At 43.8% G+C, this 13,596-nt stretch overlaps 1 protein-coding gene across 1 annotated transcript in view; it reads left to right on the top strand.

The window, feature by feature from the left end:
* Positions 1–13,596, top strand: part of LOC131192086 (complement C3-like) — a 172,135-nt gene that overhangs the window by 15,963 nt on the left and 142,576 nt on the right. The window contains exons 4-5 of the mRNA XM_058170905.1: positions 10,162–10,232; positions 10,876–10,955. Of these exons, the coding sequence (XP_058026888.1) occupies positions 10,162–10,232; positions 10,876–10,955 (151 nt within the window). The remainder of the gene's footprint in view (positions 1–10,161; positions 10,233–10,875; positions 10,956–13,596) is intronic.

Genomic DNA, 13,596 nt, shown 5'->3' with positions numbered 1-13,596 from the left:
ATCATTCCAAGATGCGTTGAACAATGTAATCTTGGATTTATTCAATGAACTATTGGTGAAAAGGAAGATTCCAGACTCTTGAATGGAGGCTTATGTCACACTTATACCTAAAGAAGATACAGATTTACTCCAAGTCAAAAATAGACCGATCTCATTGCTGAATGTGGATTATAAGATTTTTGCTTCAATTATGGCGAACAGATAAAAAAACTTTTAAATGAAATGATTCATATGGACCAAAATGGGTTTTTACCTAAGATACAAATTAGAGACAATATGAGGATAATTTTGGAATACTTTGAAATATTATGAGAAAAAGAAATGGCGATGATGTTTCTAGATGCACAGAAAGCATTTGATAACATGAACTTGCAATTTATGATAGATCAATTACAGATGATGGAGTTTGGGAAGAGATTCATAAATATGATAAAAACAATTTATAAAAAGCAATCGGAAATAATAATAATAATAATAATAATAATAATAATAATAATAATAATAATAATATTTTGATGAACGGAGAGATGACAGAAAAAGTGAATATAAAGAAAGGCACAAGGCAAGCATGTCCATTCTCACCATTGTTATTTGTATTAACATTAGAAGTGTTAAATAGAAATATAAGAAGAAATGAAGAAATAAAAGGAATGAAAATTTATTTATTTATTTTATTTATTTTATTCAATTTCTATACCGCCCTTCTCCCGAAGGACTCAGGGCGGTGTACAGCCAAGTAAAAAATCACAATATCAATATTAAAAGAAATTAAAACAAGCATATTATAAAATGGCCAAATTTAAAACGAATTAAAATATTAAAATATAAATAACCCAATAAAATTTTAACCCAATAAAATTTTAAGCCAGTCCCGCTTGAATAAATAAGTGCGTTTTCAGCTCACGGCGAAAGGTCCGAAGATCAGGTACTTGACGTAAACCAGGGGGAAGCTCATTCCAGAGCGTGGGAGCTCCCACAGAGAAGGCCCTACTCCTGGGGGCCGCCAGCCGACATTGTTTGGCGGACGGCACCCTGAGAAGGCCCTCTCTGTGAGAGCGTACGGGTCGGTGGGAGGCAAACGGTAACAGCAGGCGGTCCCGTAAGTACCCGGGTCCTAAGCCATGGAGCGCTTTAAAGGTGGTGACCAAAATCTTAAAGCGCACCCGGAAGACCACAGGAAGCCAGTGCAGACTGCGAGGAGTGGTGTTACATGGGAGCAACGAGTTGCTCCCACTATTACCCGCAGCTGCATTCTGGACTAACTGCAGCCTCCGGTGCACTTCAAGGCAGCCCCATGTAGAGAGCATTGCAATAATCCAGGCGGAAGTTACGAGGGCATGAGTGACCGTGCATAAGGCATCCCGGTCAAGGAAGGCGCAACTGGCGCAAAGCGAACTTGGTGGAAGGCCCTCTTGGAGACGCCCGCCAAATGATCGTCAAACGACAGCCGCCCATCCAAGAGGACTCCCAAGTTGCGCACCCTCTCCGTTGGGGCCAATAACTGCTTCACAGCCAGCTGCAGCTGCAGCTGACTGAACAGTGCCGGCATCCACAGCCACTCCGTCTTGGAGGATTGAGCTTGAGTCTGTTTCTCCCCATCCAGACCCGTACGGCTTCCAAACACCGGGACAGCACTTCGACAGCTTCGTTGGGGTGGTCCGGGGTGGAAAAGTACAGCTGCGTATCGTCAGCGTACAGATGATAACTCACCCCAAAACCACTGATGACCTCGCCCAGCGGCTTCATATAGATGTTGAACAGGAGGGGCGATAGAATCGACCCCTGAGGCACCCCACAAGTGAGGCGCCTCGCGGTCGACCTCTGCCCCCCTGTCAACACCGTCTGCGACCGGTCGGAGAGATAGGAGGAGAACCACCGATAAACGGTGCCTCCCACTCCCAATCCCTCCAACCGGCGCAGCAGGATACCATGATCGATGGTATCGAAAGCCGCTGAGAGATCTAATAGGACCAAGGCAGAGGAACACCCCCTGTCCCTGGCCCTCCAGAGGTCATCCACCAACGCGACCAAAGCTGTCTCCGTGCTGTGACCGGACCGGAAGCCGGACTGGAACGGGTCTAGATAGACAGCTTCATCCAGGTACTGGGGAAGCTGCCACGCAACCACACTCTCTACAACCTTCGCCACAAAGCGAAGGTTGGAGACTGGACGATAGTTACCCAAAATAGCTGGGTCCAGGGAAGGCTTCTTGAGGAGGGGTCTCACCACCGCCTCTTTCAAGGCGGCAGGGAAAACCCCTTCCATCAACGAAGCATTTATAATTCCCTGGAGCCAGCCTCGTGTCACTTCCTGAGTAGCCAGCACCAGCCAGGAAGGACACGGGTCCAGTAAACATGTGGTCGCATGTAACCTTCCCAGCAACCTGTCCACGTCCTCGAGAGCCACAGACTCAAACTCATCCCAAACTACCTCAACAAGACGTGCCTCCTCCATCCCATCTGGACCATTGCAATTTTGGTCTAAACTATCCCGAAGCTGAACGATTTTATCGTATAGATAACCGTTAAACTCCTCAGCCCGTCCCTGCAGGGGGTCATCCCGCCCCTCCTGGCGAAGGAGGAACGGGTCACCGGAACAGGGCGGCTGGGCGATTATCTGCCGATGCAATGAGGAGGAAACGAGGAACGCCGTCTCCCTCATTGCCACTAGATAGGTCTTAGTAAAAGACCTCACTAGTGTCCGATCAGCCTCGGAACGGCTAGACCTCCAGGTGCTCTCTAGGCGTCTTCTCCGGCGTTTCATCTCCCTCAGCTCCTCAGAGAACCATGGAGCCAAGTGAGATCTACGCCGGGTCAGAGGCCGCAAAGGCACGACACGGTCCAAAGCCCCAGCCGCGGCCCGTTCCCAGGCCGCAACTAGTTCTTCAGTCGTGCCGTGGGCAAGATCCTCAGGAAACGGCCCAAGCTCCGTCTGGAACCTCTCCGGGTCCATCAGGCGCCTGGGACGGAACCAACGCATTGGAATTGCGTTTTCTTTCTTAAGAAAGAAGAATACAAATTACAAGCCTTTGCAGATGACTTAGTTTTTATATTGGAAGAACCTCAAATAACAGGCCCCAAACTTTTAGAACAAATAGAAGAATATGGAGAGGTTGCAGGACTAAAAATAAATAAAGACAAAGCAAAAATATTGGTTAAAAATATAACAGAAAAACAGAAAAGAGAATTGACGGAGAAACTAAATATTCAAATTGTGAACAAAATGAAATATTTAGAAATATATTTAACATGAAGTTGTGTAACAATAAAGGAAGATAACAAACTAAAGAAACAGATTTACAAACTAAAGAAACAGATTGAGGAAGATTTGGAGAAATGGAAAAATCTACAGTTATCATTAATGGGAAAGATAGCGAGAGTAAAGATGAACATATTGCACAATGCTATTGTGTCTATTTCAGACAATACTGATAAAAGTGGAAAAGACATATTTTGAACACCTTAAAAAAATAATAAAGAAATTTATATGGCAAGGGAAGAAAGCGAGAATCAACATACAAGATGCGAGAGTATGTGGAGGATTTTGGACTGCTGAATTGGGAACTATATGACCAGGCAGCAGCGTTGACTTGGATGAGAGAATGGATTAGATTAAGAAATACAAAACTCTTAACTTTGGAAGGACACAATTTACAATTGGGATGGCATGCCTTTTTATGGTATGGTAGAAGTAAGATGCATACTTATTTTCAAAGACATTATGTAAGAAATGCATTATTATTGGTGTGGGAGAAGGTCAGAGATAAATATTATTTGAAAATACCAACATGGTTATCAACAATGGAAGCTTTAATACATCCAGATATTATCAATATTAGAAATAATATTAGATATAAAGATATACTAACAGATAAGAAGGAATTGAAGGGAAAACAAGAAATAGAAGAACAAGGGATTGAGTTGGACTGGTATACTCATATGCAAATACGAACAAGGTGTGAAAAAGATGCTAAATTATATGGTTTTCATTTAGAAATGACAGCACTGGATAGGATACTCACAGGAATAGGTGATAAAATAATTTTAAAAATATATAATTACTTACTTAGCATTGATTTAGAAGAAGAAGAAGTAACAGAAACAATGATAGCTTGGGCAAAAAAATTTGGATATTCAATGGCAACAATTATGGGAAAGAAATTACAAATTAACAATGTCCACAGCATGTAAAGAGAATCAGTATAAAATGTTTTACAGGTGGCACATGCCATCTGAAAAACTGGCAAAAATGTTTAAAGATAAATCAGCTAAATGCTGGAAATGCCATCAGATACCAGGATCGTAATATCATATGTGGTGGACATGTCCAGAAGCAAAAAACTATTGGATTAAAATTAAAACATGGTTAGAAGAAATGATAGAACAACATATAGATTTAAAACCTGAACTGTTCCTATTGGGTATCCTACCAGAGAAATTTAGTAAAGAAAATATGTATTTGATTATACATATAATAACTGCAGCGAGGATAGTATTTACACAAAGATGGAAAGCAGAGAAAATCCCTACAGAGGGTGAAGCAATTAAGAAAATATTGGATTGTGCAGAACTGAATAGATTGACTTTGACAATCAAAGAAAGAGGAATCTGAATATTTTAAAATATGGGGACAATTTTACTATTGGTTAGAGAAGAACCAATTGCGGTGTGACAGCAGCCCTGCCCGAGCTGCTGGAGGTGATAGCCGGAGTGGCGGTTGATACCCCTAGACTTATGGTCATGGGGGATTTCAACCTGCCACCAACCGGCGAAGCATCTGTAGCAGCTCGGGAGTTCATGGTTTCCATGACAGCCTTGGACCTGACCCAATTAGTGGATGGGCCCACTCACATTGGGGGGAACACGCTGGACTTGATTTTCATCTCCAGACAATGGTTGAATGATCTGGAATTAGGGGACTTAGTTATTCAACCCTTAATAATAATAATAATAATAATGTTTTAATTTGTATACCGCCCTTCTCCCGAAGGACTCAGGGCGGTGAACAGGCAAATAAAATACAAACAGAAACATACACCATAATTAAAACAACCCTTAAAAAACTGATTCAAATTAGCCAGAAAATTTAAAATAACCTTACACCCCATAAAAATTACAGAATTTAAAACCCACAATTAAAATTTAAAATTTAGAATTTAAAATCAAGCCAGTCCAGCCAAATGGAATAAATAAGTTTTAAGTTTGCGGCGAAAAGTCTCGAGGCCAGGTAGTTGTCGAAGCCCGGGGGGGAAGCTCGTTCCACAGGGTAGGAGCCCCCACAGAGAAGGCCCTCCCCCTGGGGGCTGCCAGTTGACATTGTTTGGCTGACGGCACCCTGAGGTGTCCCTCTCTGTGGGAACGCACCGGACGCTGGGAGATAGAGGCCGGCAGTAGACGGTCCTGTAAGTAGCCCGGTCCTAAGCCATGGAGCGCTTTAAAGATGGTAACCAATACCTTGAAGCGCACCCGGAAAACAACAGGTAGCCAGTGCAGTCTGCGCAGGATAGGTGTTACGTGGGAGCTTCGAACCACTCCCTCAATAACCCGCGCAACCGCATTCTGGACTAGCTGAAGTCTCCGGGTGCTCTTCAAGGGGAGCCCCATGTAGAGAGCATTGCAGTAGTCCAGACGAGAGGTAACGAGAGCATGACTGACCGTGCATAGGGCATCCCGGTCCAGGAAGGGACGCAACTGGCGGATCAGGCAAACCTGATAAAAAGCTCTCCTGGAGACGGTCGTCAAATGATCTTCAAAGGACAACCGACCATCCAGGAGCACGCCCAAGTTGCGTACCTTCTCCATCGGGGCCAACGACTCGCCCCCGATAGACAGCCGCATCTGCAGCTGACTGTACCGAGGTGCCGGCATCCACAGCCACTCCGTCTTGGAGGGATTAAGTTTGAGCCTGTTCCTCCCCATCCAGACCTGTACGGCTTCCAAACACCGGGACAGCACTTCGACAGCTTCGCTGGGGTGGCCCGGGGTGGAAAAGTACAGCTGAGTATCATCAGCGTACAGTTGGTATCTCACCCCAAAGCCACTAATGATCTCACCCAGCGGCTTCATATAGATGTTGAACAGGAGGGGTGAGAGAATTGATCCCTGCGGCACCCCACACATGAGGCACCTCTGAGTCGATCTCTGCCCCCCTGTCAACACCGTCTGCGTCCGGTCAGCGAGGTAGGAGGAGAACCACCGATAAACGGTGCCTCCCACTCCCAAACCCTCCAACCGGCGCAGCAGGATACCATGGTCGATGGTATCAAAAGCCGCTGAGAAGTCTAATAGGACCAGGGCAGAGGAATAATCCTTATCCCTGGCCCTCCAGAGATCATCCACCAGCACGACCAAAGCTGTCTCCGTACTGTATCCGGGCTGGAAGCCGGACTGGAATGGGTCTAGATAGACAGCTTCATCCAGGTACTGGGGTAGCTGACATGCCACCACACTCTCTACAACCTTCGCCATAAAGCAAAGATTGGAGACTGGCCGATAATTCCCTAAAACAGCTGGGTCCAGGGAAGGCTTCTTGAGGAGAGGTCTCACCACCGCCTCTTGGTGAGCGGGAAAGACCCCCTCCCGCAAAGAAGCATTTGTAATCCTCCGGAGCCAGCCTCGTGTCACCTCCTGTGTAGCCAGTACCAACCAGGAGGGGCACAGATCCAGTAAACATGTGGTGGCATTCAGCCTACCCAACAACCTGTCCATGTCCTCGGGAGTCACAGGGTCAAAATCATCCCAAACCACCTCAACAAGACGGGTCTCGGAACTCTCGTCTGGATCTACCTTGTCATGGTCTGATCATTCTCTCCTTCGGCTGGATTTTCGAACCGCCAACCCACACCGCAGGGAGATCGAACCGATTTGGTGGTTCCGTCCCAGGCGCCTTATGGACCCAGAGAGTTTCTGATGGAGCTTGGGCCATTCCCTGAGGATCTGGCTCACGGCTCGGCTAAGGAACTTACCGCCGCCTGGGAACGGGCGGCGGTGGGGGCCTTAGATCGAGTCATGCCTTTGCGGCCTCTGACCCTGTGCCGATCTCGACCAGCCCCTTGGTACTCCGAGGGGCTGAGAGAGATGAAGCGCTGGAAAAGAGGCCTAGAGAGTAGTTGGAGAGCCAGCCGCTCCGAATCTGATCGAACACTAGTGAGGTCTCACATTCAGATCTATCTAGTGGCGATAAGAGCAGCGAAACGTGAATATTTTGCTGCCCTTATTGCATCAGCAGATAATTGCCCAGCCGCTCTATTTAGGGTGACCCGCTCCCTTCTTGTACAGGGAGCCGGGGAGGACCCCTTGCATGGACGTGCTGAGGACTTTGGATGTTATCTGCATGATAAAGTCGCTCAGATCCGGGACGGGCTGGACGCAGTATGGGTAGATCCGGACGGGCAGACGGAGGCAGATCTTGGAGATATCATCTGGGATGAGTTTGACACTGTGGCTCCTGAGGACATGGACAGGATACTGAGACGGCTGAACGCAATCACATGTTTATTGGACCTGTGTCCCTCCTGGTTGGTACTGGCCATGCAGGAGGTTACACGAGGTTGGCTCTGGGGAATTGTTAACGCTTCTTTGAGGGAGGGTGTCTTCCCCGCCACCTTGAAAGAGGCAGTGGTGAGGTCCCTTCTCAAGAAGCCTTCCCTGGACCCAACTGTTTTGGCAAACTACCATCCGATCGCCAACTTTTGCTTTGTGGCAAAGGTTGTTGAGAGTGTGGTGGCACATCAGCTTCCTCGGTACCTGGATGAAACTGTCTATCTGGACCCGTTCCAGTCCGGTTTCCAGCCTGGATACAGCACGGAGACGGCGTTGGTCGTGTTGGTGGATAATCTCTGGAGGGCCCGGGACAGGGGTTGTTCCTCTGCCCTGGTCCTATTAGACCTCTCAGCGGCTTTTGATACCATCGACCATGGTATCCTGCTGCGACGGCTGGAGGTGTTAGGAGTGGGGGACACCGTTTTTCGGTGGTTCTCCTCCTTCCTTTCTGACTGGATGCAGACGGTGTTGACGGGGGGGGGGGCAGAGATCGACCACGAGGCATCTCCTGTGTGGGGTGCTGCAGGGGTCGGTGCTCTCGCCTCTCCTGTTCAACATCTATATGAAGCCGCTGGGTGAGATCATCCGTGGTTTTGGGGTGAGTTGTCATCTGTACGCTGATGATATGCAGCTGTACATCTCCACCCCTAACCACCCCAACGAAGCCGTTGAAGTGATGTCCCAGTGCCTGGAGGCCGTGCGGGTCTGGATGGGGAAAAACAGGCTCCAACTCAACCCGTCCAAGACTGAGTGGCTGTGGATGCCGGCATCCCGGTATAATCAGTTGATTCCATCACTGACCATGGGGGGCGAGTTGTTGGCCCCCACGGGGAAGATCCGCAATCTTGGTGTCCTCCTGGATGCACGGCTGTTGTTAGAAGACCATATGACGGCCGTCACCAGAGGGGCTTTTTATCAGGTTCGCCTGATACGCCAGTTGCGTCCCTTCCTGGACCGGGATGCCCTGTGCACGGTCACTCATGCCCTCGTCACTTCCCGTCTGGACTACTGCAATGCTCTCTACATGGGACTCCCCTTGAAGGGTACCCGGAGGCTTCAACTGGTCCAGAATGTGGCTGCGCAGGTGATAGTGGGAGCAGCTCGAGGCTCCCATATAACACCTATCCTGCGCGGGCTGCACTGGCTTCCGGTTGTCTTCCAGGTGCAATTTAAGGTGTTAATGACCGTCTTTAAAGCGCTCCATGGCTCAGGACCGGGATACTTACGGGACCGCCTGCTGCCACCGGTGGCCTCCATTGACCAGTGCGCTCCCATAAAGAGGGTCTCCTCAGGGTGCTGTCGGCCAGACAATGTCGGCTGGCGACCCCCAGGGGGAGAGCTTTCTCTGTGGGGGCTCCTACCCTCTGGAATGAGCTTCCTCCGGGGTTATGATCACTCCCCGACCTCCGGACCTTCCGACGCGAGCTGAAGACTCTTTTATTTCATCGAGCAGGACTGGCCTAATAGTTTTTAATAGTTTTAATTAGTTTTTAATGGGTTTTAGCAAATTTTTACATTTTAGCCAATCTAAAATTAGTTTTTTAAAATTGCTCTTAACTTTTGTATTATTGCTTTTACTTGGCTGTAAGCTGCCCTGAGTCCTTCGGGAGAAGGGCGGTATAAAAGTTGAAATAATAAATAAATAAATAAAAGAAATATATATAGGGTAACATTGTAATGAAACATGGGAAGAAGAAAGAGGAGAGAGAAAATTGATAACTGTGTTAATAGTAAAGCAAGAAATGTGGGAGAAATGTTACAACAAATGAAATGTTGATATTATGAAAAGATTAACATTGGAGAACAAGAAGAAAACACAAAAGATGTACTCAGATGAAGCACTGAACAACTGATGATGTATTGTATGTTTGTTTGTTTATAAAATAAAACAAATTTAAAAAAAATTATTTCTCTTTTAGGAGAAATACTTTATCCTGCCTTTTTAAATATTTCTCAAAACATTTCATTCTTCTAGGAGGAGATTAGCTTCCCACAAGACTAATGAGCTGTTTTTCTAGAAACTGTCACATATCTGCTTTTTAGGATTTACACTATAGTGAGTCTGACAGACAACTGCTGTCATGGTTGAGATTTGGCTCACTTTGCAAATCCCGCTTACAACCAGACAAGAAGAATGAGGGGAGGGAACAGATTGGAATGCAGGGGAGGCATAATGTGGGGGGAAAGGAAGGCAAAGAGCACTGACTTGGAGCCTGAGAACCAAGGTCTTCTGCTGAGAAAGTCTGCTAGGCGGAGAGTCCATTAGCCAAATAAATTGAATTGAACTGACTGTACTGATTGGATGGAATAAAGGGGAACATTTAACTATGCTGTTTGTGCATGAAAACGTTAGTATTGGCTTTGCTACTTCTGTACCCATGTTGGCTCAGTAAATTATACTCTTGGTAATAAAAATGTTCCAGGAGTCTTTATTTGCTGCATGAATCATGTGAATGGTTGACAGCTACAAAATATCAGACAATTTATGACAATACTTTTTGTTGATGATGATGCAAGCACATCAATCAATCATTTTTTTATTATGGTCACAGACCAACATGATGCAAGCACATATCTTCTGAATACTGTCACAAATTACAGTTATTCTGTTTTTTCTTAGTGCTCTATCGTGTCTTTTCTATGGATCACAACATGCACAGGATGGACAAAACTGTGATTGTCGAGTTTCAGGTGAGAATCGTGCAATCCTGTGTAATTAGTATAGTCCCATGAACAAGGAGTGGTTGTTGATTCTTCTTTTCCATGTAATCATGGCAGGTAGACCCAACCACTTTACCAAGCTTTGGTTGGCCATCATTTTATATATGCATTTTTCCTAAAATGTTTAATTTTAAGCTCTGTGCTAAATAATAGTCTGTATCAAAGATTTGAAAAGTTTCACTATGAAACTGGAAAATAATGCCGAGGTTGAATGTATGTATTTGTGTGTGTGCATGTATATGGTGGGTATAGGAACTAGTTGTTTACTTCCTGTTTTGTCAGCAGTTTTCATCTGCACCATTATTATATTTACTTTGTATTTTTTATTTTTGCTAAAAAGGGCTTAGGGCGGCAAATGTTCTATTTTCAAAGCAACGTAGGCTGAACTATCGCTTCTGGGCTCTCAGTTGATGTCATCTTGGTGAAAATTCAAATAATAGTCTTCCACCTTATATCTCAGAACCCCACCTTCTGGGTTGCATTTGCTCTCTATATTGTATTATCATGTATAAAATCTAGTACTCCAGTTGGATTTTGATCATATATAATGCATAGGAAATACTGTGCAACATTTTGCATTCTTTCAACCCATATTTTATTTCCTTGCGCCCAGACTCCACAAGGCATTGTTGTCAGTTCTAATCCAGTTGACCCAAACTTGATCCGGCCGTATAATTTACCAGAGCTTGTAAGGTAATTTATTTATTTATTTATTTTGTCACAACAATATATATAAGCATCACAAAAAAAGATTATATAGTATATAAACATATATATGAGGTAATATAAGGAAGTATAAGCATATATATATAAGAAGAAAAAAGAAAAGAAAGAAACAAGCAAACAATACGACAGGAACAGTAGGCACGTTTGTGCGCTTATGCACGCCCCTTATAATCCTTTTAGGAATGGGGTGAGGTCAATAGTAGAAAGTTTTTGGTTAAAGCTTTTGGGATTATGGGAAGAGACCACAGAGTCAGGTAATGTGTTCCAAGCACTGATAACTCTGTTGCAGAAGTTATATTTTCTGCAATCTAGATTAAAGCGGTTAACATTAAGTTTGAATCTATTGGTTGCTCTTGTATTATTGCAATTGAAGCTGAAGTAGTCTTTAACAGGAAGGACATTACAATAGATGATTCTATGAGTTAAACTTAGGTCTTGTCGAACGTGACGGAGTTCTAAGTTTTCTAAGCCTAGGATTTCAAGTCTGGTGGGATAAGGTATTTTGTTGTTTTCAGAGGAGTGGAGAACTCTACTTGTAAAATATTTCTGGACACGTTCAATTGTATTGATGTCAGAAATGTGGTGTGGGTTCCAGACAGGTGAGTTGTATTCAAGAATTAGCCTAGCAAATGTTTTATATGCTCTGGTTAGTAGTTTAGTGTTTTTGGAAAAGAAGCTACGCAAAATTAGGTTTACAACTCTTAGAGCCTTTTTTGCTATGTAGTTGCAGTGGGCTTTAGCATTTAGGTCATTTGATATGAAAACTCCAAGGTCTTTGACGGGGTGGGGGTCATCTGTAAGGTAATGTCCATCAAGCATGTACTTAGTGTTTGGTAGATGTATTGTCGATGATGTTAAATAGTTTGACATCGTCAGCAAAGAGAATACAATTACTTGAGATATGGTCACAAAGATCATTTATGTATAGTATGAAGAGTGTTGGTCCAAGAACGCTACCTTGAGGAACGCCACTCTTGACAGGAACAGGATTTGATAAAGCATTGCCAATTTTAACCACTTGTTGTCTGTTAGACAGAAAAGCAGATATCCAATTGTGAAGGGGTCCTGAAATGCCATAGGATTTTAGTTTTAGGAGAAGTTTATCATGTACTACTGAGTCAAAAGCCTTGCAGAAGTCTATGTAGATTGCATCTATTGCTTTGCCTTGATCAAGATTTGTAGTCCATATGTTTTTACAGTGGAGAAGTTGTAAGTTACATGATAATTTTTTTCTGAAACCAAGTTGTTTATCAGAGAGTAGGTTGTTTATTTCTAAGTGGAAGGAAATGGATTGGTTGATGATTGATTCCATTACTTTGCAGGTGACGCAGCATAGAGAGATTGGTCTGTAATTTTCAACTAAGCTGGGGTCTCCTTTTTTGAAGATTGGAATGACTGTGGCTAGTGACCAAAGTTTGGGAAGGGAACTGGTCATGAAAGCTTTATCAAAGATTATGCTTAGGGGTTCTACTATATTAGTGGAAAGTTTTTTTAAGAAGTATGCACATAGTCCATCAGATCCAATGGATAGAGATGGTTTCAAGTTATGAAGAGCTTTTCCAACATTATCTTCTGTGAAATCTATATGCGTTAAGTCGTCATACTCATTGGTGGTACGATTTGGGAATGTCAGGTATGTGTCATCACTGTTAACAAAAACTGAGCCAAAGAATGTGTTAAAGAGGTTTGCTTTAACTGTTTCATCATTGCATTCATTGCCGTTAGAATCTTTTAGTGGTGGGATAGATCTTGAGTCTTTAAGTTTATTGTTCACAAAATTATAAAAGGCACGATTGGAATTTGTGCGCAGAAGGTCCTCTTCTTGCTTGGTGTGGTAATTTGTGCATTCGGTTTTTATTTGGTTACATATATTCCTGTAGCGGTTTTTGAAATTTGCTACATAGTCCTTTTTGTTTCTTCTCCAGAGGGATTTTTTTTTTGATTGAAGCTTTTTTTTTAATTGAAAAAGTTTTAAAATACAAACAAACATTTCCCTCCCTTTCCCCCCCCTCAAAACCCCCTTCCCCCCACCCTTCACCTCCCCCCGGCTTCCCGGGTCAATCACAAGGTATTATTACACATAAACCAAACATAGACTAAGATTTTCCCTTCTAATCCAATTAGCCTCATCCGAGTCTTTTCATTTCCTAACCTCCCCCATAACATTCTAAAATAATACATCCTAATTATTCAAAGGCAATCTGATGTCTCTTAATCTGATATCTATTTTGTAAATAATCAATCCATTTTTTCCATTCAATTAAATATCTTTCCTGTGTATTGTCTTTCAAAAAGGCTGAGATTTTTGCCATCTCAGCCAAGTTGATAACTTTCAATATCCATTCTTCTATTGTAGGTAATTCTTTTTTCTTCCAATATTGTCCAATCAGCAGCCTTGCTGCTGTTATTAAGTTCAAGATCAATTTAGTCTCAGTCAATTGAAGCTTTTTTATTGATATGGGTAGTTTGCTTTTCCTGATCTTGGTGGTCATTTGTGGTACGTATAGTTTAATGACTCTATTGATTTCAATTAGGAAAACTCTATAGTGGTCTATAATATATGTATGTATGTATGTATGTATGTATGTATGTATGTATGTATGTATGT

The sequence above is a fragment of the Ahaetulla prasina genome, chromosome 2 (assembly GCF_028640845.1).
Source record: "Ahaetulla prasina isolate Xishuangbanna chromosome 2, ASM2864084v1, whole genome shotgun sequence".
Taxonomy (NCBI): domain Eukaryota; kingdom Metazoa; phylum Chordata; class Lepidosauria; order Squamata; family Colubridae; genus Ahaetulla; species Ahaetulla prasina.
This window is presented reverse-complemented; position numbering and strand designations above follow the sequence as displayed.